The following is a 23,777-nucleotide window of genomic DNA, read 5'->3' on the forward strand; positions in this document are numbered from 1 at the left end:
GTCCGCCCATACAGACCTGACTGACTGAGCCGCTGAAGCTCCATCGTGGGTCGGACTGAAGCGCTAACAGTATCGCTGTAAACCTGCGCAGCTACCGAGACGACCACGGAAACATTAACACCGCGTACTGGAAATGAATAACCGCCCTTTCTCTGCCTTTTTTCCTCGCCGTAGGCGTTGAAGTCCTGCCTGGAAACTCGTTCTGAATTTACTATGAGGACAGACGTTGCTTAAGTTAGGAGCTGCTGCTGCTGGCGAAGGCAGCGAGTTAGCTAGGTTAGCGTTAGCATGTTAAGCTAAAGCCAGCTAGTTGTCAGTTCGTATGACGAATGGTTCCTTTAAAGAGACTCGACAGCGTTAAAGTTCCTTTTCGAGCTGGAAATCGCGAAATCTCGTGCTTGAGTTACTGAACATGCATGTCGGTTTGGATGAATCTGTGGTCCTCGCTGTCATGTTTGGATAACGTAAGCTTGAGCCAGTAACGTTAACCCCTTTTTCTTTTACCGTTGAGTTCGGACTGTCTCAGGTTCTTGGAGCGTAAAGGTGAACGCCAAGACGGGCTAGTTACCCTTCACTGTGTAGCAGCGAAACTCCGATGTCACGAAGGTGGCAGATACGGGCACATTTGGACTCCCAAACAGCAAAATGGATTAAGTCAACAACAATATTTCAGTCAGGAATTTCAAGTTAAGGTGCGCTGAACAGCAAGCAAGTTGGCTAGCCCTGCTAGCTAGCTTAGCGACGGCGAACCACCAAGTAAGTTTGCAGTTCTGCTAAAGCTGTTTGAGTCTTTGTCTTCATATTGCTGCTGCCTTTGGGCCATTTTAGCTAGCAGGACAGTAAATAAGGCGCACCAGATATGTCGACACTTTCTTGACTCGTATAGCTTGACTTAGTTTGTTAGCTAGCTAACATAAAGCTTCAAGACACCTGCGGGGGAGTTAACCTAACTGCTAGCTGTCGTTCAGGAAAAGAAGTCCTGTGACCATCCATGCAGATGAAACTGAAGTTACAAAGAGATGCGTGAATAACACTCCTTGTCATGATGGGACATGACTGTCCAACTATTAATTTGTATTAATTTATATATATATAGTACATATTGTTGCCTGTTTAGATAGCTAACGCTAGTGAGTAATGGGAAGAGAGTCTAACAGTCCGAGCCTGCTAGGTTAGCTAGTTGTCAATATCTAATAACATTGGTCGTTCATGTGAACTTCACATGACATTAGGGCTTTCTGTTCAGTTCCCCTCGCACGTACTCCAGGATTTGGTCGATAGTGTGCTTGTATTTGCACTATATATCTGCCCTGTTGGGAAATGAAGTGTTTAGCTCGTTTATATAGCCAGTCCAAAGACTAATGAAAACGCAGAGTATTTTATGCGAGTTGTTTTGAAAGTCTCCCCTAGCGGAAGCGAGGCGGAGTCCTCGTACGGTTTACTTAGCTGTGAGAAACAGGGGGGCATATAATCTGTGGCCTGTCAAAGTGATCGGGAGGCTGAAACCCTGGTGTGTGAGTGGTGACCGTATTTTGTTAGTCATCTAAATTCAGGCCTAGTTGCGTGGCTAGCTGCATTGGAGCTGATCATATGAGATGTTGTTTCTCTGTATGAACAGTCAGGTTCATAATTATTTGGGCGGTAGCATTTTGCTTTGTAATTTTGCCTCATTTCTAATGAAGTGAGGCAGTGACTTTCAGCTTTAATTTAAGGGTTAAACACTATTAACCATTTAGGAATTACAGCTAATTTTACATAGACCCTCCATTTTACTAGCTCAAAAGTAATTGGACCAATAAACATAATTATAAATACCTAATCATCATTTTTAATATTTTGATCCATTTGCAGTCAGTGACTGTCCGAGGTCTGAAACTCATGGACATCACCAAATGAATTTGGCTAAATCTGATGCAAAATGTAGCTTCATAAACAGAAATGTTTTTGTTAATCTACTTGAATTAAATCTGAAAGTCTACACATCAGTAATGTCTTGACTGATTCATCCATTGTGGTGGTGTACATAGGCAAGTCACTTTCCAGATATGTGTGGAGCTGACTGTGTTTTCCGATATGACAAAACACAATTATTTAGATGCTTAATTCTAGTTATTACCTTGTTATGTGAGCAAAAAGTGGTTAACAACAGGACAGAAAACTGCAGAACAGAAACTTTGACTTTTGCTTTGCTACATGGTAATGTAGCGGTGCATTAAAGCACGTATCATCGCAGTCTCATCTGATTAAGTTGCATTGCAAATGCAAGATGAAAGTTGAATTGAAAGAAAATGCAGGAGTTGGAGTTGCAGCTTTGGGTATGGCACTTGAAAACATGGTGTGCTTCTGAATGCAGTGCTTGACATTTTGTTTTTTAGATTTATTAGATTAGATTTATTAGATTTCAATATGTGTTCCATTCATGCTAAGGGAATTGGCTGAGACTGTACAGTGGTAATGAGTTATAGTTTAAAGTAATCCAATTATTTCAAATTAGGGTCCAATTAGAGCTTTGATGAGGGTTAGTCAGGCCACATAAAAGATAATCCATAAGCGTAAAGGAGTATGAGTTTAATCAAAACTAAAAAATGCATAATGAAACATTTTATTTACACCATAGCATATGTGTTTCACACATTTTAAAGGCACTGGAATTCTATTCAGACGAACATGCACTATAAGAGACAGAAAGGCCTATAACCCAGTATCCCCACAGTCAGATCACTAAGTGTGTTATGAACATTTGAACAATACAGGCCTTGTTATGTGAGAGATCAGAGTTTGTGTGGTTTGTGTCTCTAACCACCGAAAGGAGTTTGCAGTTGTAAGAAAGATCTCATTGACCAAAGAGAGTTCGTCACTAACGCTGGCTTGTTTTGCCATGACAAAGGGAGGACATCTTTCATTCAGCACTTCCCACAATGTCTTTAACTTCTGCCTTATTTGGAGTTTGCAGTTTACATAGTCTACTTGATGTTTTAGAGGGGTTTTGATCTTGCACTGACACAGTTAGCCTGTAATTTAACTCGGATTAATGCTACTCATTATAGCTAATCCCTAATGGCATATTTTATTCAGTGTGTTTGCAGCTTTAATGTTTATTGTTAACGTCATGCCCTTGTGCACTTAACTCGCCCAAACCGCGTTCTCCAAGCCTTTTGCCCCCCGACCCCCCTTTTTTATCTCTCTTCCTCATTTCTGAATAATGTTTTGTGCTCCACCTGGTAATTGCATTATAAACACCCGGTGGCAGCTTTTCAGGGATTATTGACAGTAGAGATTTATTAGATTTCAAAATAAGCAAAAGCAACAAAGTCGCTGTGGAAACTTTGTGGTGCGCTTCAGAGCAGACTGCTTCTGGTAACTTATCACCCTCTGTTTTGTAGTGAGCATTGTCACAGTTAAAGGGAAACCCAAAAGAATAGTGGGTAATGTTGCAGTGCAAAGAGTACCGATGCTTAAGTCAGTGTGAAAAGGGGAACAAGTGTATGTCCTGCTTTTCACATTGACAGAAGTGTGAGTTTTTTTATTTTGTTATGTTTATTTTTTTATTCAACACGGCGCTTCTGAATCACTGCCCCAGTGGGTAGGTGTTTGGTGTTTTAAAGCTGGTTAGTCATGTTAAGAAATGTACCGCTGAAAAGACTCATTGTCTCCAAAAACAAATCATTTCTGTTTGTGGGTATTAAGAGAAATGTAGTATGAGATATTTAGAAGGTCTCCTGTGTGTTGTTTATCTGTCTAGCATGTTTTTGCTAATCAGTCACAATCTAAACAGCAACACATCTGCGCCCCATTTTTGAAAGCATTTTTTTAATATATAAAAAAAAAAAGAGTTTGTTATCAGCCATGCAGTGTAAAAGTCACATTACAGCTTGCAATTGAGTAATACTACATATGTGTGTGGGAACACTAGAACGATGAATGCAGTCTTTTTTGAACGTAACGAATCAGGGATGGACTGATGTATGGGAATTTAACATGGGCAGTATTTTGGTGTACATAATTAGTGATGCATAAACATTTTTAAGTGTAGAAACTGGGACTAAATCTACTTGGATTCACATTACTGAGAAATTTTAGCCCATTTGCCCAGTATCCCGTAAGCATTCTGCTCCACCAGAGTAAATACATGCGTCAAAAAGTATCGGTTTGCAATAACAGCGAAATCTAGACATCTATTTTTTTTAGCATATTTGATGCTGTTATTTTTTAAAGCAAATATATGCAGACACCATTGATTATTCAGATATCACAGTGTATCCATATATTGAACTGGAGTACCTTAACCCATAATATTTTCTGTGTACACTGTATGGCTAGTATGTTGACGCTTGACCATCACTCCTACATGACACAGTTAACATTATCCTTCACTGGAGCCAAGGGTCCCTCACAAACTGCCCCAGACCTTTATCCCTCCTTGGCCAAACTTTACTGGCTAAACCCAGATTCATGATGCATGATTGATCATTTCAGAGAACCTCTTTTCAGTGATTCAGAGTCTGGTGGCAATATGCTTTAGTCCACTCCAGCCAAAACTTGGTATCGTGCATAGTGATCATGTGTACAGCTTCTTGGCCATGGAGGTCATTTCATGAAACTTCTGAAGCGGTTCTTGTGCTTCTCTTGCTTCCAGAAGTTTGGAACTTCCAGAGGCATTTTTTTTTATGTGCTGTGCATTTCAGTGCTTGCCGGCCCTGCACTGTAAGTCTGAGTGGTCTACCATTTTGTAGTTCAGCTGTTCTTGCTGATATCCTATGACAATGCCATGTATAAAGTCATGGAGCTCTATACCCATTCTACAGCTAAGGTTTGTGAGTGGAGATTGTATGGCTATGTGCCTGATTTTACACACATTAGCAATTGATGTGGCTGAAACACCTAACTTAATAATTAGGAGGGATGCCCACATACCTTTGGTCATAGAGCATGCAAAATTGCCTATGTCCATATAAATATTTATAAAATGTTTAGTACTTAGTTCTCAAGTCACATTTGTATGGTCAGTGTATTTAAAAATTCTTAATCACATCAGAATAACTAAATAGTAAAGAAGTCACGATGCATTGAATCATTTCCTAAAGAGCACTAATCATATAACATCGTTGTGTGTCAGATATGCAACCCTATATGTTATGTGTGTTTGAGAAAAAGGTGGTGCTTTGTGATACCAGTCTCATCTAGGATTATCTGTAAAAAACAACTGTGTACTTTTTCTTTTCTTTTGTCAGTTAACTTACTATATTTACATCTGTGTCACTCTCTTTAGGTGAATGTTGCCTCTTGACCACCAGCTGCTTTTGTGTCTATAATGGACATGGAGTTAGCTGCTTGTCCCCCAGCACACCAGAACGGTGATGTCCACCGGCAGGAGCGTGTTCCAAAGCCATCCGCCACTGCTATGAAGATTCATCTGTACCACAGCAGCCAGAGTGAGGCAGACTGCGCCCCCCTCTGTTACCCACCAGGAGAATATGTGGCTGAACAGCTGGGCATCGATGCAGCCAAGGAGTGTGGTGAGTCATCAAAGGAGGCTGAAGTAACGAGAAATAGAGAGTAAAGCAGTGAAAAATGGTCAGAAGAATTGAATTAGTGCAGTTTAGAATAGAGATCAGTGCATCAATATTGTAATGCGCTGGAGCTCTTTGACCCTCAGGCAATGTAACGGTATTTAATGGTTTAAAATTGACATTTGATGGTATTACAATGGTGAAACTGGAGCACAGGAAAATATTTGTTGTTCAAAATATTTGTTTTTCATGATCAGAGAGGATATCTTTGCCTTTCTCCGCATTCTTATTAGCCTAAATGTTGAAAACTGTCCTGAATGTTGACTTACAGTTTGAAATCGTGTCACTCAAAGTGCTTCTCTGCTTGTACATCATAAGGAAATTAATCCAAATGTACTCCAGTTGAATTGGCAAATCGCAGTCTTGAAAAGTGTTTTGACCAGCTGTTTTTATTTCCCTGAAGTGATGGCTCCACTGATCAGTTATAGACAATAAGGAAAAAAGGGGACTAATTTTTAGCATCAGGCTCCAGTGTGGCTTGAAAATGTTGCCGTTAAGATTGGTTTTGTTGAACACAGTAGATTGAATAGACTCATCCATCATCCACTCTGTCCATCACCATAAATATATAGCACGTCAACCAAGAGCTCATCACAGAGCAAGGTGCAAATGACTGATATTCAGTGGCATTTAACAGCTGCTCACATAAATACCATCTGTATACTTGCAATAAGAAACTTAGTATCACTATGATGACTACATTATGCTAATAATGTTGTAAAATGCTTAGAAAAAAAAAACTAAATAATTTGTGTATTACCTTGTGATTTGTCCATTTGTTTTTGACTGAGCATGAGTGCAGACGATGTCAGAACACAAGCAGATGAAATTGCATCTCGTGGTAAACTAAATGGCTAGAGCTGCAGACCATGTGTCAAACAGAAGATTTGTGCATTGTTGTTTATGCAAGACCAAGTGAGTCTGCATATAATAGGGCGACTGATGTTAAATCACACACTCATCACCGAAGTGATTGAACAGTCAGGTATGGATCACCTCTAGAGTTTTAAGGCCTGAAATTTTAGTCCAAACCTGAATACAGCCAGATAATTTTCTGTCCGAGCCTGACCCAACACATCATGATTTGAGTCTGGACCTAACATGACCCACACCACATAATCATGTATTGAACATAGAGCAATATTGAGCAGTATATAATGAAACTGCAAAATTATTCACAAAATACTACAAAAATGTTTTTGACCAAACAAATTAAAGCTCCTTTTGGCTGAACTAAAATTTAGAACTGTTCTGAATTGATTCACTCTTAATGTTTCGTTTTCTCATGACTGTTGGTCTTGTTTGACCACAATGCTGTGTAAGTGCCAACTTGAAAAAAGATGAAAGGTAATGAAAGTAATGAAGAAAGAAGTAGGGAGAAGAGTTAAGAGTAAAATCTGTTAAAAGAGGAAGGCAACCTGTGAAATTACTTAATTACAGTTATTACTTCTGTGTTGTAATTTGTTACTTATGCCTGAAAACAAATATAGGGGTAGATGAGAACAATTCATTTAAAAATATGGATAATTAAGTAGCAAAAATGTTTATTATGCTTTAAAAATAAAATAAGATTATTCTTGTACTGCCCTAAGAAACACAAATAATTTTCATTTCTCTACGTAGTTGTTTTCCAAAGACTTTGCACTAAACAAGCTGCTAATCAGTGCTCAGGATTCTGAGGGTTACATGATGAGCATGCGTTTATCGTAATCTTTATCATTTACACTAACATTTACCTTTCAAGCTTGAGTGGATGCAAGGTCTGCCCAGCACTGAAAATAATGATGTTATTCGCTTGGCTTACTGTTTTGCTTTATTTCTCCACTTTTTTCCTCCTTCACAGGGGTGTCACCAGTCTACTTCAGCCTTTTCAGACTTTACAGAGAAAGTGACGGAGTCTGGTTATCACCCAGTCATATCCTTCATTTGGATGAATCAGCCAAAGAGAATTTGATCTTCAGAATTAGGTACCAACAACACATTGAAGTGATGACTGTTATTGTCAGGTGCCAAAAGTTGCGTAAATTGTTTTGTCTGCACACTGCTCTTATCCAAATACATGCTTAATTTGTTTATAAAACATGACTGCCAACATGCATTTGGAGATCATATTGTGAAAATAAGTCAAGCACAATTTTGGAATCTCAGTTCTTAGATGTGGATTTTCCCCCTTTTTTTGTTCCATTTATGCTGCTTTGCTTGATAGTCTTTGTGGAAAATAAAAGACTGATTTGGTTAAGATATTATTGTTTTAGAAGTTTAAAAGTTGGTCATTGTAGATGTAAGAGACCAGTAACAGTAGCAACAAGCTCTGTTAACCTAACAATTTCATGCAAATAGGATAAAATATGTCGATTTTGGCATTATTCTTTGGACAGTTGTTTCTTCAGTTTTATCTTTTATTCTAAAGATAAATTACACACTCTAAACATCCGACAACTGTGTTGACTAATTGCAAACCAACAAAGAAAATATCCTTATTTATTAAAAACCTTTTAGAAAGCTGAGTGTCTTTTTAGACTTGTCCAAGTCTGTTTATATGATCCAGGGTGGCACCTGTGTAAAATGATTAAACAAATGAGTCATAGTTATCTTATGGCTTATATTTATTCTCTCTCACCTTGTTGCTTATAGGTACTACTTTCCTTGCTGGTATAGCTGTGGAGCCTCTCGAGCTTACCGATGTGGTGTTACAAAGGGATCTGAAAGTCCTGTTATTGATGACCATGTTATGGCTTATCTTTTTGCCCAGGTAGGACCACAGTTATGAACCTTTGGGCCTGCTGCAGTTATGCACATCTGGGCCTCTTGTATTTCATGTTTTATGTTCTGTAACTGCAATGTTGTAGTAAATTCTGAAATCTAAGTGTGTCAGTGGTTAATGTTGCAGCCACATTTATCAGGCAGTTTTTCTTGACTGGAAGGCAAAGCTGGGACTAAACTATACTGTATTGAAAACAGTACAAAAATGCTATGTATTGTGTTTTACCGTCTGAACTTTGTTGTTTTTTGTAAACATGAGTAGGTAATCACTGTATTGTAAACACATCTAATAATTGTTTTGGAAATGGAAAAACAATTGGTCCAGTTTTGAAAGTGGATTTGTAGCCGTTCTTCTGTTATACAAGTCTTCATCTGTGCAACCACACAGGGCCTTTGTTGTCATATCTTGAGCTTAATAAGACACGTTTTCAGTGTGAGACAGGTCCAGACAGTAGGCAGCCATGCTGTTGTTGCCCATGCAGACTGTTGGTTTTTGTCATCTTAAGGGCCATTGGCATCATGAAGGACACCACCCATCCAGCACACACACTTTTTGTTCCGCTCCCCTCAGGTAGGAGGCTGCGGAGCATTAAGTGCAAAACATTTACTAGATATGTGTTCCAGATGTTGTTGTTATTATTGCCGACTTTTTAATTTGAGTTGACCGTGTATAAACAGTTTGAGCAGAGTTGAGTCGAAGTGCTGAATGAAACGGTTGCCAGTGGAGCTGACATTTCAGATGGTTTTAGCAAGCTGTAGATAGTGACCTGGCTAGCTTACCACTATGTGGGAAGGTTTGGTGGACCTTATTTTGCATTATTATGAAGTTCAGTCAGCCAGCTAGCCAATGAGGGTGAGCTACTGTGAAGCTTGGTAAATCTTGTTTGTTTACAGCTTTACAGCGAGAAAATATATTGAATGAAACAGGTAAGCCTGATCTTCAATGGCCAGATAGTAATGAAAAAACACTAGACAGGTTGCTGGATATGGGGTCATCTTTGCCTGGTCCGGGGGGCGTGTCTGGCCTGTTAACGCTGCTTTAAAAAAAGAGGAAATGTGGTGAGATGTTTGCATAGTCATCAGTGATTCCCTCCATAAAATAGGAACGAATGTCTTCCTTCAAAATACAAAACATCAAAAAACCTTTGTTCCCTAAAATGAGAAAGTAAGATATGTGAAGACATATTTTCTGAAGATTAGTTGTATAATCTCACACATTCAACACTCGTTACTTTGACTCAGCAAGCAGGAAAATTGGTCATTTTCAGTATTCCTTTATTGACTGAGATTTAATGTTTTGTGGTATAGAATCAAGGGTCAGATCACAGGTGTTTCAGATGCCCAGACTCCATTGCAGGGAATGCCAGTTGGCCTTGGGGTCACGGTTCACCATAGTTGGCCTTGGGTAAAGCACAAGACAGTGTATAATTCCATGGCAGAGTCAGTTTCCTGGCATTCTCCCCCTGCTGTGTTCAAGTACTTGATAATGCTATGTGAGTGCTATTTTACAAAGCTGAGGTAGCAGGCTTACCAGCATTGAAGGCATGCGTCTCTGCTTTCTTCCCGGATGAATGGTGGTGTTATGTAATGTGGAGAAAACCTGTCAATGTATGTAGTGGATGAATCAACAATAATTTTAGTCTTTCCCAAGAAATATTTGTATGATTGAAATGACTACATTTACTGTGACTTACCCCTACCTAGTGAACAAATTATATTGATGGACGTTAAGTATTTTACTTGTAGTCATATATTGGACATCTTGTATCTTCTGTGTGCAAACTACAGGTTTGTTTTCAGATTGTAAAAAATGTTTTTGGATGGAGTTTATCTAGCATGCATTTTGACCTTTATTGACTAAACAAACAGCAAATAAAGGATCACCATGCTGGGTGACTGCAGTCAAAGCGTTGTCTTCTTTGGAGGCTGTTTTTTTTCTTCTCTGCCAGTATTTTGGTGTGCTCTGTTTACCATAAGGGAGGTCAGATGATGTCCAGTTTTCACTTTAAAAATTAACCATTACACAGACAGATTTTTAGACCTCTGCATTGTCAGAACAGAATGTAAATATAAATAACACACTTTGTCACAGTCTGCTTCTCTGAGCATATTGTGGATATCATCAGTACTTAAAGACTTCCCAACTACATATTTGATTACAAAGAGAGCATAATTATTCCTGATAACTGAATTTAGTGCAACTCAGTACATGAAAAGTTTAATATAAATTATTGTATTCTTAGTTTTTGATAGTAGGAACTGTTTTGACTGTTCCACTGGAAAAAAATATTGCAATGAAAAATACTTGAAATATTGTAATACTACATTTTACCATATTGCCCAGGTCTACATTCAACTTATTCTTTAGAACTCACAGTGCCCATGCAATTTAACGTGTGTGTGATCACTGCTTCTGCTGCATTACTGACTTTCCTGTGGTGTAAATGTATTTGTTAATTGCTAAAATTAGTCATTTTATCTAGCTTACATACATTGCTAGGGGCCCTCTGTGCTCAACCATTCCTGTTTTAATTAGTTATTGATATCCCGGGGTACCTTTTGAAAAAAATAACTATACAACATGGCAAGTCTTAAAACATCTTCCTACGAGCAGCTGTGAATCAAAATAGAGGACTATCCTGTGGAGTTCACCCAGGGTTAGAAAAGGTTAGAATTAAGCTGCATTGTGCCAGGCGCTGAACTCAGTTTGAACTGCTCAGATTAGGTGGATTTATGTCCTGGGAAAGAGCCAGTTTCTAACCGTCTCTCTCACATAGCCAGTTGCTGTCGTTTCAATGTTTCAAACCAGCGTCTGGTTCTTTCTGCTAAGCAAATGTGCAAACACTATCAATTTTGTTGGAAAATGCTGCATTTGTTTTTGCTCTTGACCCATCGAGTGCTTCCTGAATATAACAGGAAGAAGTTACTAAATGGGCGTCATGATCAGTTTCCCAGGAACGTAGCCTCAAACTCCAATGTACAAGCACTGCTGATTCACCAGTGCACTAGTTGATCATACACCGATTAAACCTTTTCAACAGCAAGTTGACAGCAAGCAGCTGGAGCTATTACAACCCAGCAGATATGTCCAAAAGACTATACATGTGGTGGCACAGATGCTACTACAACAGTTATGACCACTTTTGTGTCACCTGTTTAGTTTCTGCAAATCAGTTATGAAAACAGATTTGTTAAACACTGTTATATTCAGAATTTTGCGTTTATCTGCCAGTTTATATAATTGTCAGTTACAGTCTTGCCAGGTTGTAACAGAAACCCAGGATCCTGGCAAGCAAGGCTAGTGTGTCCATGTTGCCAGCAGGGTCACTTTACGTCTCCACTGAGGCCGACGCTCTCTTGTCACCTCATTACACAGCCTGCCAGGCATAGTTACCCTTCCAGAGTCATTCAACCCAATGCACAAATGATTGTGAGGGTTTACAAATTTTCGTTTACATATTTCTGTGGATTTAGGCCACTTATAAGTCTCTGTTTTTATTTTGACTTTCTCTGCAGTGGAGGAGTGACTTTGTGAATGGCTGGGTGAAGCTGTCCAGCAGCCATGAGACACAAGAAGAGTGCCTTGGTATGGCTGTGCTAGACATGATGAGGATAGCCAAGGAGAAGCAGCGCTCACCTCTTGATATTTACGGTGCTATAAGGTATGAATTATTGAGAACCTGTTCAGTCATTCAGCACTCAGTGCGTGCAGCTGTCACGTAATACTTGCATAGTCCTGGCATTAACACTGTTGCTTCTTCTGAACTCTTTTACTTCCCTGCTGACCTAATTTCTGTTGCTAATATCCTGTTTGATTGTTATCTGGAGTTCTTCCTTTGCATCCTATGTGCTTCTAAAGGTTTCAGAATGATTAAAGCGTGATTCTTTGCTTTCATCTCATTTTAAGATTAAAAGATGTGTCTTGAATTTCAGGCTGCAGATTTACCCTTTTCTGTTGACTTCTCTCTGCAGTTACAAGTCCTTCCTCCCCAAGGACATGCGGATGCAGATCGAGAACTATCACTTTGTGACGCGAAAGCGGATCCGCTATCGTTTCCGGAAGGTAGTGCAGCAGTTCAGTCAGTGTCGGGCCACGGCTCGTGACCTGAAGCTCAAATACCTAATCAACCTGGAGGCGCTGGACTCGGGCTTCTATACCGAGCACTTCCAGGTTAAAGAGCCCTCCGCTGGCCAGGTGACCATCATTGTCTCAGCTGACCAGGGTATCCAGTGGTGCCGCGAAAAGCACAAAGATGCCCAGCCAGAGGTGAGCAAGCTGGATTTAGTTGTTAGCAGTCTCCGTTGAGCTGACCACCGTCAATTGCAGGATAGTGTCAGTGTTTTTGATTCCCTCAGAGTCCGCATTTATGCTCCAACCTAACCAACGATGCATAGGGAAAGAGCAAAAATGCGGAAAGTCCAGGAGGCCCTGAGAACTGGCTTGAGAACCGCTGTCGTAGAATGTCACCGTCAAATTCCAGTTGTGACAGGCTACAGCACTACAGAGGTTAGCACACCTGATTCAGTTCAACTAATTACAAAGGCCTTCATGAGGTGAAGTCAGAGTGTCACAAGAGGGAACACTCTTCTCTGCAGAGCTATGACCCTTCAAGACCTGAGTTTGACACACCCATTGAAAGTGCCTGGCTTGGGTTTGAAGAACACTTCCCCTTTCTCAGAACTGCATTTTGTGGATGTCATAAGAAAGCTTGCTAGCTACCTTTTTCATTTTTTGACATTTGAAAACACCAGCTGCCCTTTGCTTTCTTTGAACATTTCATAATAAATCGACCAAAAGAGTTTTGTTTTTTTTTTTAAACAAACCTTTCAAGTTTTGCTGCACCACTAAGTTGACCATCATGCATTGTATTACTGAGTCACTGACTGACTAATGATCATTTCTGTAACATGCTTGAGCAAATGTCACCTTAGACAAACAGTAGGTGGCCTTATACACCATTAAACATCAGTCATACTCTCCTAATGCTGCCAATATAAGGCTGAAAAATAAAGGAATAATGCAGAAGCACGTTCACTGAAATGTCTTACTTCAGTTGGAATTTTTTCCAGTACGTTGCCATTCAAGCAACATTTAAGCTTTTTACTGTTCCAGGTGAGGTTACAGTCACCAAGTACTAGTATATGAACACAAGTGCACCAGTTTGACCACTCTCCTTTGGAGGCATAGAATAACAACTACTGGTGTGGAATGACAAAAGCAGTGCCTCATTTGAACAGGAGCACCTCTGCTGTCATAATAAGAGTATAATTGAGAATTGACTAACAAAAACATTTACTGAACATTTATACCTATAATTATTGTTGTTTGTTGTTATTATTAGTAGTTGTGGCAATAGTAGTATGATCTAAAATGTGTGTATCTAAATTATCTAAATCTAAATTATGTGTTTAAAATGTCACTGATTTCAGACAGGTAGACTTAAACATTAGTTAAATGTTTTATGGTTTATCATATATAATAAAAATATATAATCATGTATGTATTTAAACTTTCCTTTCTCTGTAAAGTGACTGTTTAGGTGATTCAAAACAGGGATTTAAAAAAAAAAGTATTATATGGAAGTGACACTTTGCAGTGCATCAAGATGATAATCCACTGGAAACTAAGCCTAGTTTGTTGCTGATATTGCATAAAGACACTTGTTTGAAATTATGACAGCATTGGCTATTTTGCCTCCATTAAAAGGTGAATGGGGAGCTTGTGTGTGGTTATTATTACTTCCAACTGCCTTCAGCAAATATGGGTGAACTGCTATGGGGGCCGCATAGCAACATGGACTGTGCTTTACACTGAACTTGCCCAGGTTGTTTGGGCTATTCATTTTAAAGTTGCCAAACGAAAATGTGAACAGCCTCTACGTAATTAGCCTGTAGTGATTGAATGAATGGTGGCTTTCTTCATTGGCTGTATTAACTCGGAGCTTAACCTTGTTTAGCTCTATATTGGATCAACTCAGACTCTTAATGCCTGTATTAACATTACTTAATGTAACCACAACCAAACCTACGTTCTCATAGGGATTAATTCAGTAATCCCATTCAACTGAAAGGGCTGGCAGCTATATATGATTGTGTAGGCATGATTGTCAGCCCTGTAACTGAATGAATTGACCTAGTGCATAAGTAATACGCATTACTTTTTTTATATGTTGTTATGTAAACTGTGGGTTCAGCTGGCATGTGACTATGATAATGCATGACATGTTTGCTATTCCCACCTTGTGTGCTGTTTGTTTCTTTTATTTATATATTTATTTATTTTTGGTCAGGACCTACAGACATATTGCGATTTCCCTCACGTCATTGATATCAGTATCCGGCAAGCCAGCAAAGAGTGCTCCAACAAGAGCCGTGTTGTCTCCATCAACAAGCAAGATGGCAAAACCCTGGTAAAATTTTTTTGAGAGACTAAGTTTACTTCAAAGGAGTGGAAAGAACTTTGAAGTGATTGTATATTGATTGTAAAAGGAGACGTATGAAAGAAAGCCTTATTATATCACTTATTGTTTTAGCCAGTCAATTCAAACTTGCTTTATTAGAGATTCATAATACTTCTTAATTATTAACTCTCATTATAAGGTATAAGTATGCTTGCTGAAGTACATACCTTTCTGTGTACGTTGCAACAGGAGCTGGAATTCTCCTCCCATGCTGAGGCTCTGTCCTTTGTATCTCTGATCGATGGCTACTACAGGCTGACTGTCGATGCTCACCACTATCTCTGCAAAGACGTTGCGCCACCTCGACTGTTGGAGGCCATTGAAAACTACTGCCATGGGCCAATATCGTAAGGCTTAGTTCCTACCTAGGCAGCACTGAGTATTCTATAACAAGGCTACAGAAAATGGAATTCCTCGGTGGACGTTGCATTTGATAGCGACCCAAAACCATTGTTGCAGATATTAATTGCAGATATTTTTTGTTTCTCTTAAAATGTGGGCATAGGTGACAATTGTCTTTGTTTGTGTAGTATGGAGTTTGCCATCAGCAAACTGCGCAAGGCTGGAAACCAGCGAGGCCTGTTTGTGCTCCGTTGCAGCCCCAAAGACTACAACAAATTCTTCTTGACATTCGCTGTTGGGGTATGTTTGTGAGTTGATATTGCATACTGATTTCACATTTTGTCAGACTTTTAAAATTGTGAAATTCATAAAGCATATTTAAACAAAGAAATATTGTGTTGCATATGCATTGTGTATCGTAAAAATAATTTATTTTTGCCGTATATAAAAAGGAACAGATTAGTTGTGTGTCTGCTTGACGATTCTTTGATCTGTTGCCATTCTTTCAGATGTACAATGAGGTGGAATACAAGCATTGTCTGATCAGTAGATCAGACAGTGGGGATTATGTTCTGAGTGGAACTAAGAGGACCTTCAGAAGCATGCAGGAGCTACTCAAATGCTACCAAAAAGAGACTGTGAGATCAGATGGCATCGCTTTTCAGTTCAGCAAATGCTGCCCTCCCAAGGCCAAAGGTCAGTACTGCACCAGAAATTACATGATAATCAGTCAGATGGCAGAAACATGATATTTTAGCAAATTTTTAACTTTACGTACAAAAAAAGTTCTTTTCCTCAAAAATTGTCATCGATACATCAGATTATGATACTCTATAATACTCTCTAATAATGTTAATTATTTAATTGCAGAAAAGTCAAATCTGCTGGTCTGTTGGAGTAATAAGGGCTCTGAAGTTCCTATCTCACCTTCCCTGCAGAGACAGAACATTAGCCAAATGGTTTTTCACAAAATCAAAAAAGAAGACCTTGAGTTTGTGAGCACTCTTTCTTTAACTGATAAGTTAATTATGTAACAAGTATCATATTTTGTGTATCTGAGCTCTTTCATGTGGATTGGCCCTAATTCAAGAGTTTCTTTGAGAGTTGTGCTACATCTAATAAAATGCAGTCAGATACACAATATGATTAAATGTCTACATATGCTAAATAAGATTTCAATTCTGATTATTTCTGTTAGATGTCTTACAAACTGTATCAGACATGGCAAAGTAAAAAAAATTCAAAGCATTCATGGTCTGCTTGTGGTCTTCTGTGGGCTTGTTAATCTAATCTATCTGTTCCAGGGGGAGAGTCAAGGCCAGGGGACATTCACAAAGATCTTTAGAGGCATTCGGAAAGAACTGGGAGACTACGGAGAAATGCATCAGACAGATGTCCTCATTAAAGTCCTTGATAAAGCACATAGAAACTATTCAGAGGTGTGTACCATACCACGGACTACCATTTAGCTATAGTATTAGCGAAAAAAGGGACATTCTGCTTTGTGTACTTTTGATTTTACAACCCAATTCCAATGAAGTTGGGACGTTGTGTAAAACAAATAAAAACAGAATACGATGATTTGCAAATCCTTTTCAACCTATATTCAATTGAATACACTACAAAGACAAGATATTTAATGTTCAAACGGATAAACTTTATTGTTTTTGCAAATATTCATTCATTTTGAATTTGATGCCTGAGCTCATCTGAGATGGACTGACGCAAAGTGGAAGAGTGTCCTGTGGTCTGAATCTTTGGATGATATTATGGACTGTAGGTGATGAAATCCCTAAATTCCTTGCAATTGCATGTTGAGAAACATTGTTCTCAACAATGTTGTTCACAAAGTGGTGAACCTCACCCCATCCTTGCTTGTGAATGACAGCCTTTCAGGGATGCTCCCTTTATACCCAGTCATGACACTCACCTGTTTCCAATTAACCTCTTCACCTGTGGAATGTTCCACACAGGTGTTTTTTGAGCATTCCTCAACTTTCCCAGTCTTTTGTTGCCCCTGTCCCAACTTCTTTGGAATGTGTTGCAGGCATCAAATTCAAAATGAGTGAATATTTGCAAAAAAAAAAAAAAAAAAAGTTTATCCATTTGAACATTAAATATCTTGTCTTTGTAGTGTATTCAATTGAATGTAGGTTGAAAAGGATTTGCAAATCATTGTATTCTGTTTTTATGTTTTACACAACGTCCTGACTTCTTTGGAATTGGGATTATAATAACAGTCCAATAATAAAGACAGTGTCATGCTTGTTTTGGTAATATTTAGTGTATATATACTCCTGCTTTAAGATTTTGGACTGTAGGGTTCATTTTTTGGCCAGTCTTAAGTTCCTTGAGTAAATAGTAATGTTGATGTTACATTTGTGTTTTAAACTGAGAAGTCACTTTTGTTGTTTTATCAGAAATGGTATGAAATATTCATACATGTTCTGTTTTTGTCTACAGTCCTTCTTTGAAGCAGCCAGCATGATGAGCCAACTCTCCCATAAGCATCTGGTACTCACCTACGGCATCTGTGTGTGTGGCGAGGAGAGTAAGTGTGTGTCACATTTCTTTCTAGCTGGTTACGTGAGACATTTGAGCTTTGCCCTCTGTCCAACCTTCTCCATTACCCCTTGAGCAGCATGTGTCCACTGGCCAGCGTTAGTCAGTGTACTTCTTTCTGGGTCAAAAGTGAATTGGCGCTTAACTTGTGTAATGTGCCGTTGCAGACATTATGGTGCAGGAGTTTGTGAAGTTTGGCTCGTTGGACACGTACTTGAAGAAAAACAAGAACTCAGTCAATATCTTGTGGAAACTGGAAGTGGCCAAGCAGCTTGCATGGGCCATGCACTTTCTGGTATGTGTCCTATATGATGCAATAGAATGTTTGAAAGACACAGCTGATATTTACCTCCCCCTGCTTTTGCTGCTTTTGCCGTACACAGGAAGAGAAGAACCTGGCTCACGGGAATGTGTGTGCGAAAAACGTCCTTCTGATCCGTGAGGAGGATAGGAAAACGGGCAGCCCTCCCTTCATTAAACTCAGTGACCCAGGCATTAGCATCACAGTGCTGCCTAGAGAGAGTGAGTGAGCCCCATGGTTTGTGATGTGAACAGCTGTGTGTTTTTTTTTCTCACTGTTTATCCCTGTTTTAGGCTGAATCAATCCCTATTAATTTCAGAGGGTTGTATCTGTAGGGAAAAGAGCAATAAAAAATACATAGACAAGACAAACTTCAATCTACTAATCTTAGAATTATCACTTAAAAGTAGGATCCTACAAGCTGTCAGTGTTTAATCTATTACATTGCTCAAAGTTTATGATGAGCAACTAACACTTTTTTGTTTAGCGTTATGTAATTTGTATTGAAAAAGATGATACTCCTTATTGTTTAATGACTGACTTTTGAAAGGTTTATAAATCCATCTGGTTTCTGTTCCTTTGAACTACCTGGATGTGTGAACTTTTTCTTTATTGCAGTTTTGGTGGAGCGAATCCCATGGGTGCCTCCTGAATGTATTGTGGACCCCAAGAACCTCAGCCTTGCTACGGACAAGTGGAGCTTTGGTGCGACACTTTGGGAGATTTGTACCGGAGGAGAGAAGCCACTTGCCAACATGGACAGCTCCAAGGTAGGAGAATGTCATAAAATACTCACCAAACAGTCCTCCATATCTTTTAGTCCAATGACTGTGAAGCATGTACATTAATAGATTTGTAGTGTTCATGATGACAATGATGTATCAATTGACTTAGCTTGCTTCCAGTTTTATTACAATGACCATAGAGGAGAAAACAATTGAATAGTAAATCATCGAGAACTTTAAGCAGATGACATGCACATACTTGTGTCCTTTGTTTGTGTCAAAATTCTTCTCCTTTGAGTTTTTGTGCTGAACATTTCCCTACAGAAACACTTGTTCTATGAGAACTGCCATCAGTTGCCTGTCCCCAAATGGACAGAACTAGCAAACCTAATCAACAGTTGTATGAACTATGAGCCAGCATTCAGATCATCCTTCAGAGCAGTCATTCGTGACCTCAACTGTCTCTCCTGTCCAGGTCTGTGGTTTTCTCCCTTTTTCTTTCCTCTTCAGGGTTTTTACTGGGAATATGGAATGAACAGCAGATAGAATGTGGCTATTTCTGACCTTACTAAGCTGCAGTCTTAGTGGAGGGTAGACAGTGCACAGTAGGAATGGGTTTTTTACCCTGGTGAAACACACCCAGGCCATTTCAGTGGTTTTGTTTGGTTAAGGGCTCTGTACTGCTAATGAGAAAAAGCTAATGTTGGAGCACTGCTGGTTTGAACATGACTTACAAATAGCATTAGTGCTGCTCTCTTGCAAGCACAAGTTCCATCTAGTGAACTTTTGATGTGCTAAGTGCTGTCAATTTCCACATAAACTTGTTAACCCCTCTTTCACATTTTATGGAGTCATATAACTCTGGAACTGGCATTGATCATGATGAGTAACAAATATCTTTACAGATTATGAAATGATGGTGATGGAGAGTGACCTGCTGCCCAGTAGGACTGGAGGCCTAGTGTTTGCCACAGGAGCCTTTGAAGATCAGGAGCCAGTGCAGTTTGAGGAAAGGCATCTGATTTTCTTACAGCAACTGGGCAAGGTAAGGCTGTTGTAGTTGTGTCTAGCATTTTCCAAAGCCAGATGGGTACTTCAGTTGTCCAGTTTCATTGTATAGTACTCGAGAAAAGGGCTGATGAACCACATCCCATTCTTTATTAGGATGTAGGTAAATGATGGACCATCTTTTATACTTTATACTAATAACTGCTTGTGTGTGGCAGGGAAACTTTGGCAGTGTGGAGATGTGCCGCTATGACCCCCTGCAGGACAACACTGGTGAAGTTGTGGCAGTGAAGAAGCTTCAGCACAGCACCACTGAGCACATGCGAGACTTTGAGCGAGAAATCGAGATCCTCAAGTCGCTTCAGCATGAAAACATTGTGAAGTACAAAGGAGTGTGCTACGGCGCAGGTAGAGCGGCGAGAAAATTGTGCAACTTTTGTGTAATGTCATAATGCTTTTGTCACAATTAATTTACTATGATGATACTTCCTCCTCAACAGTTTGAGTGTATAGTCCAAAAAAAGGATTCGATTTCCTCTGTTCTTGCATATTGGTCCCTAAATGGTTTCAGATCCTCATACAAAATGTACTATAAGACAGTTTTAAATGATAACTTTTTTAATGACAAAAGATTTGCAACACCCATGCCATCCATGTGAAAGATTAAATGTTCCTTTAGGTGAGCAGTAGTTTTTGCCTTTCACCTCTCTTGGATAAGATTTTTTACCTCATCTTTCTCTAAGGGTGTAATCATGACCGCGAAGATGAGCAAGGCCTGCAATTCCTTAGCTATTTGTCTGGGGTCTTTTCTGATTTCCTGAATGTGTCATCTCTGTACTCTTGTAGGAATTTTGGTTGGCCGGCTGCCTCTAGGAAGATTCACCACTGTTCCAAGTGTCTCCATTTGGAGATAATGGCTCTCATTGAGCTTTGTAACCCATTCCAGACCAATATATTTCAACAGCTTTCTTTCTCATCTCTTCCTGAATTCCTTTGAGCGTGGAATAGTGTGTTGCTTGTTGAAATCGTTTAGCCTACTTCACATTGATGGAAAAGTTTTATTTAAGCGATGCTTAGATTCAGCAGTTCTGGTAGTAATCAGTTATCAACTAAATTTGATTTATTAAGTAACTTTGTGAATTAAGTCACTAAGGGAGAAACAATGTGAAGGTCTGAAATAATTAAATGTGTCAGGTATGCAAAAACAGAAGAAATCGGCTAGGGGCAAACATTTTTACTGTGCCGATACTGACCTAATTTAACAGTACAGGTGTCGACAAAATGTGACCAATCCACTATTGATGCTGTTTCTTATTAGGGTCACTCTGAAGTCTACAACTGTCATTACAAAACACAATACATGTCAAATTCCCTCTTTAATGTTTTCATTAATGAAAGGGAATATTGTAAATACAGGTAATAATTATGAATGATCACCTTATAGACAAATATACTGTATTTGTCTAAGGAAATGAAATTAGTGTTTCTTTACATATGTTATTATATATGTTTCTCTAGAAAGTGCTTCACCTTGTCAAAATAAAACCCCCTCTTAAAGTCTGACATCATAAATAAAAGCCCTGTGTAGAAGGGGAGAAAATGTTTTAAAATGGAATATCATGTCTTGTACTCAACTGTTTAGTTGTACCAGCATATTTTAGGAGGAATACAGATTAAATTGAAAGATGAAAATTGAAATACATTTAATTAAATTAAAGAAGAAATCAAAATGCTTGGTATTAGTATTATTCTGAAGTCGGGGAGAGACAAAGTCGGATCGGTCTATTTGTTGATATTTGATCTGTGTTCACAGCTGCTTGTCTGTATTTGCAGCTCCTTTTAGGAGTCTTTGAGTCTTCTCTGTTGGAAGAAGGGTTGTAGTATGAACCCCACCTTTCAACATACTGAGACTTCTTTGAACCTAACTAAAGGTGCAACTTTCTTCCAGGACGGCGAAACCTTCGGCTTGTAATGGAGTACTTGCCTTATGGCAGTCTGCGTGATTACCTCAGCAAGAATCGAGACCGGATCGACCACAAAAAGCTTGTACATTATGCCTCTCAAATATGCAAGGTATTAAAGAGTGATGTATGACCACTTCTTTACATTTATGTTGAAATAGTTGTACACTCTTTAAATGGATTAGCTTATTTGTATGTTTTGTTGTGTATACTTAATTTGCTGTTACAGGGTATGGAGTACCTTGCAAACAAACGGTACATTCATCGAGATCTGGCTACTCGAAACATCTTGGTGGAGAGTGAGTTTCGGGTAAAAATCGGTGACTTTGGCCTGACTAAGGTCTTGCCTCAGGACAAAGAATACTACAAGGTCAAAGAGCCTGGAGAAAGCCCAATATTCTGGTAAGAGTTGGGTAGTTTAATTTGTTTATATTCATTTTGTATGTTTTGATTTGTCATGTCATGTATAGCTCAAACTGAAGGTTCTGAGGTTGTTAAAATGGGTTGTATGTGTTTTCAGGTATGCTCCTGAATCTCTAACAGAGAGCAAATTCTCTGTGGCATCAGATGTCTGGAGTTTTGGAGTTGTTCTGTATGAACTCTTCACCCACAGCGACAAGATCTGTAGCCCTCCTACCGTATGTATTGCTCTCTCAAGCACCTACACTTTTCTTTTGTTCTTTCACATTTTCTCATATTTCGTGTCTGCATCTGTGCAGGATCTGACTGGGAAAATTCCCTGAAAGTAACCGTACCAAACAAAAACAACTCAAGCCATCACAGTGTGCGAGTTTGTTGTCCTTATGCAACACTGGCACACAGCTTGTCCTCTGTGGGGGAAAAAAAGGCACATTACTAACCAAGCAGTGGCACTGTATCTCTATTTGTCTCTTTTCAGGTTTTCATGAGTATGATGGGAGGAGACAAGCAGGGCCAAACTATAGTCTATCATCTCATTGAACTCCTGAAACGAGGGAACCGCTTACCCCAGCCAGTGGGCTGCCCATCTGAGGTAAATTGTCAGGACCTCTTGTGCAGCATGTGCAGTTTGACACCCTTTCAAAGTTGCAAATACTAATTAACAAATGCTTTACAATTGTCATGTCACTATTTCACACCTAACCAAGTTTGCAGTTCACTGTTGACATGTTGGCCAGAGTAGAGCTGAAACTACACTGCTCAAAAAAACACTCAAATAACACATCCTAGATCTGAATGAATGAAATATTCTCATTGAATACTTTGTTCTGTACGAAGTTGAATGTGCTGACAACAAAATCACACAAAAATCATCAATGGAAATCAAATGTATTAACCAATGGAGGCCTGGATTTGGAGTCACAAAATTAAAGTGGAAAAACACACTACAGGCTGATCCAACTTTCAGCCAGTCCATAGCTTCAATGCCTTCATCTTGCAGGAACTGCTGACACACTCCAGCCACATGTAGTCTAGCATTGTCCTGCATTAGGAGGAACTCAGGGCCAACCGCACCAGCATATGGTCTCACAAGGGGTCTGAGGTTCTCATCTCGGTACCTAATGGCAGTCAGGCTACCTCTGGCGAGCACATGGAGGGCTGTGCGGCCCTCCAAAGAAATGCCACCCCACACCATTACTGACCCACTGCCCAAACCGGTCATGCTGAAGGATGTTGCAGGCAGCAGATCGCTCTCCATGGCGTCTCCAGACTCTGTCACGTCTGTCACATGTGCTCAGTGTGAACCTGCTTTCATCTGTGAAGAGCACAGGGCGCCAGTGGCGAATTTGCCAATCCTGGTGTTCTCTGGCAAATGCCAAGCATCCTGCACGGTCGGTGTTGGGCTGTGAGCACAACCCCCATCTGTGGACATCGGGCCCTCATACCATCCTCATGGAGTCGGTTTCTAACCGTTTGTGCAGACACATGCACATTTGTGGCCTGCTGGAGGTCATTTTGCAGGGCTCTGGCAGTGCTCCTCCTGTTCCTCCTTGCACAAAGGCAGAGGTAGCGGTCCTGCTGCTGGGTTGTTCCTCCTATGGCCTCCTCCACGTCTCCTGGTGTACTGGTCTGTCTCCTGGTAGTGCCTCCAGCCTCTGGACACT

The 23,777-nt window shown here is 39.6% G+C and overlaps 1 protein-coding gene across 2 annotated transcripts in view; it reads left to right on the forward strand.

The window, feature by feature from the left end:
* jak2b (Janus kinase 2b) overlaps positions 1–23,777 on the forward strand; it is a 24,860-nt gene continuing 1,083 nt past the window's right edge. The window contains exons 1-23 of one of the 2 annotated variants that reach the window (XM_017684752.2): positions 1–756; positions 5,270–5,516; positions 7,414–7,537; positions 8,205–8,322; positions 11,850–11,995; positions 12,306–12,600; positions 14,624–14,743; positions 14,984–15,141; positions 15,325–15,436; positions 15,646–15,832; positions 16,007–16,131; positions 16,441–16,575; positions 17,600–17,687; positions 17,866–17,993; positions 18,082–18,220; positions 18,618–18,769; positions 19,049–19,199; positions 19,630–19,769; positions 19,951–20,140; positions 21,681–21,805; positions 21,923–22,095; positions 22,214–22,331; positions 22,592–22,705. In XM_017684752.2, the coding sequence (XP_017540241.1) occupies positions 5,312–5,516; positions 7,414–7,537; positions 8,205–8,322; positions 11,850–11,995; positions 12,306–12,600; positions 14,624–14,743; positions 14,984–15,141; positions 15,325–15,436; positions 15,646–15,832; positions 16,007–16,131; positions 16,441–16,575; positions 17,600–17,687; positions 17,866–17,993; positions 18,082–18,220; positions 18,618–18,769; positions 19,049–19,199; positions 19,630–19,769; positions 19,951–20,140; positions 21,681–21,805; positions 21,923–22,095; positions 22,214–22,331; positions 22,592–22,705 (3,243 nt within the window). In that variant the 5' untranslated portion in view covers positions 1–756; positions 5,270–5,311. Of the gene's footprint in view, positions 757–5,269; positions 5,517–7,413; positions 7,538–8,204; positions 8,323–11,849; positions 11,996–12,305; positions 12,601–14,623; positions 14,744–14,983; positions 15,142–15,324; positions 15,437–15,645; positions 15,833–16,006; positions 16,132–16,440; positions 16,576–17,599; positions 17,688–17,865; positions 17,994–18,081; positions 18,221–18,617; positions 18,770–19,048; positions 19,200–19,629; positions 19,770–19,950; positions 20,141–21,680; positions 21,806–21,922; positions 22,096–22,213; positions 22,332–22,591; positions 22,706–23,777 lie in introns of those variants that run through there. The other variant, XM_037531866.1, reaches the window with a different exon arrangement.

Source organism: Pygocentrus nattereri, chromosome 20 (genome assembly GCF_015220715.1).
Source record: "Pygocentrus nattereri isolate fPygNat1 chromosome 20, fPygNat1.pri, whole genome shotgun sequence".
NCBI classification, from domain to species: Eukaryota; Metazoa; Chordata; class Actinopteri; order Characiformes; family Serrasalmidae; genus Pygocentrus; species Pygocentrus nattereri.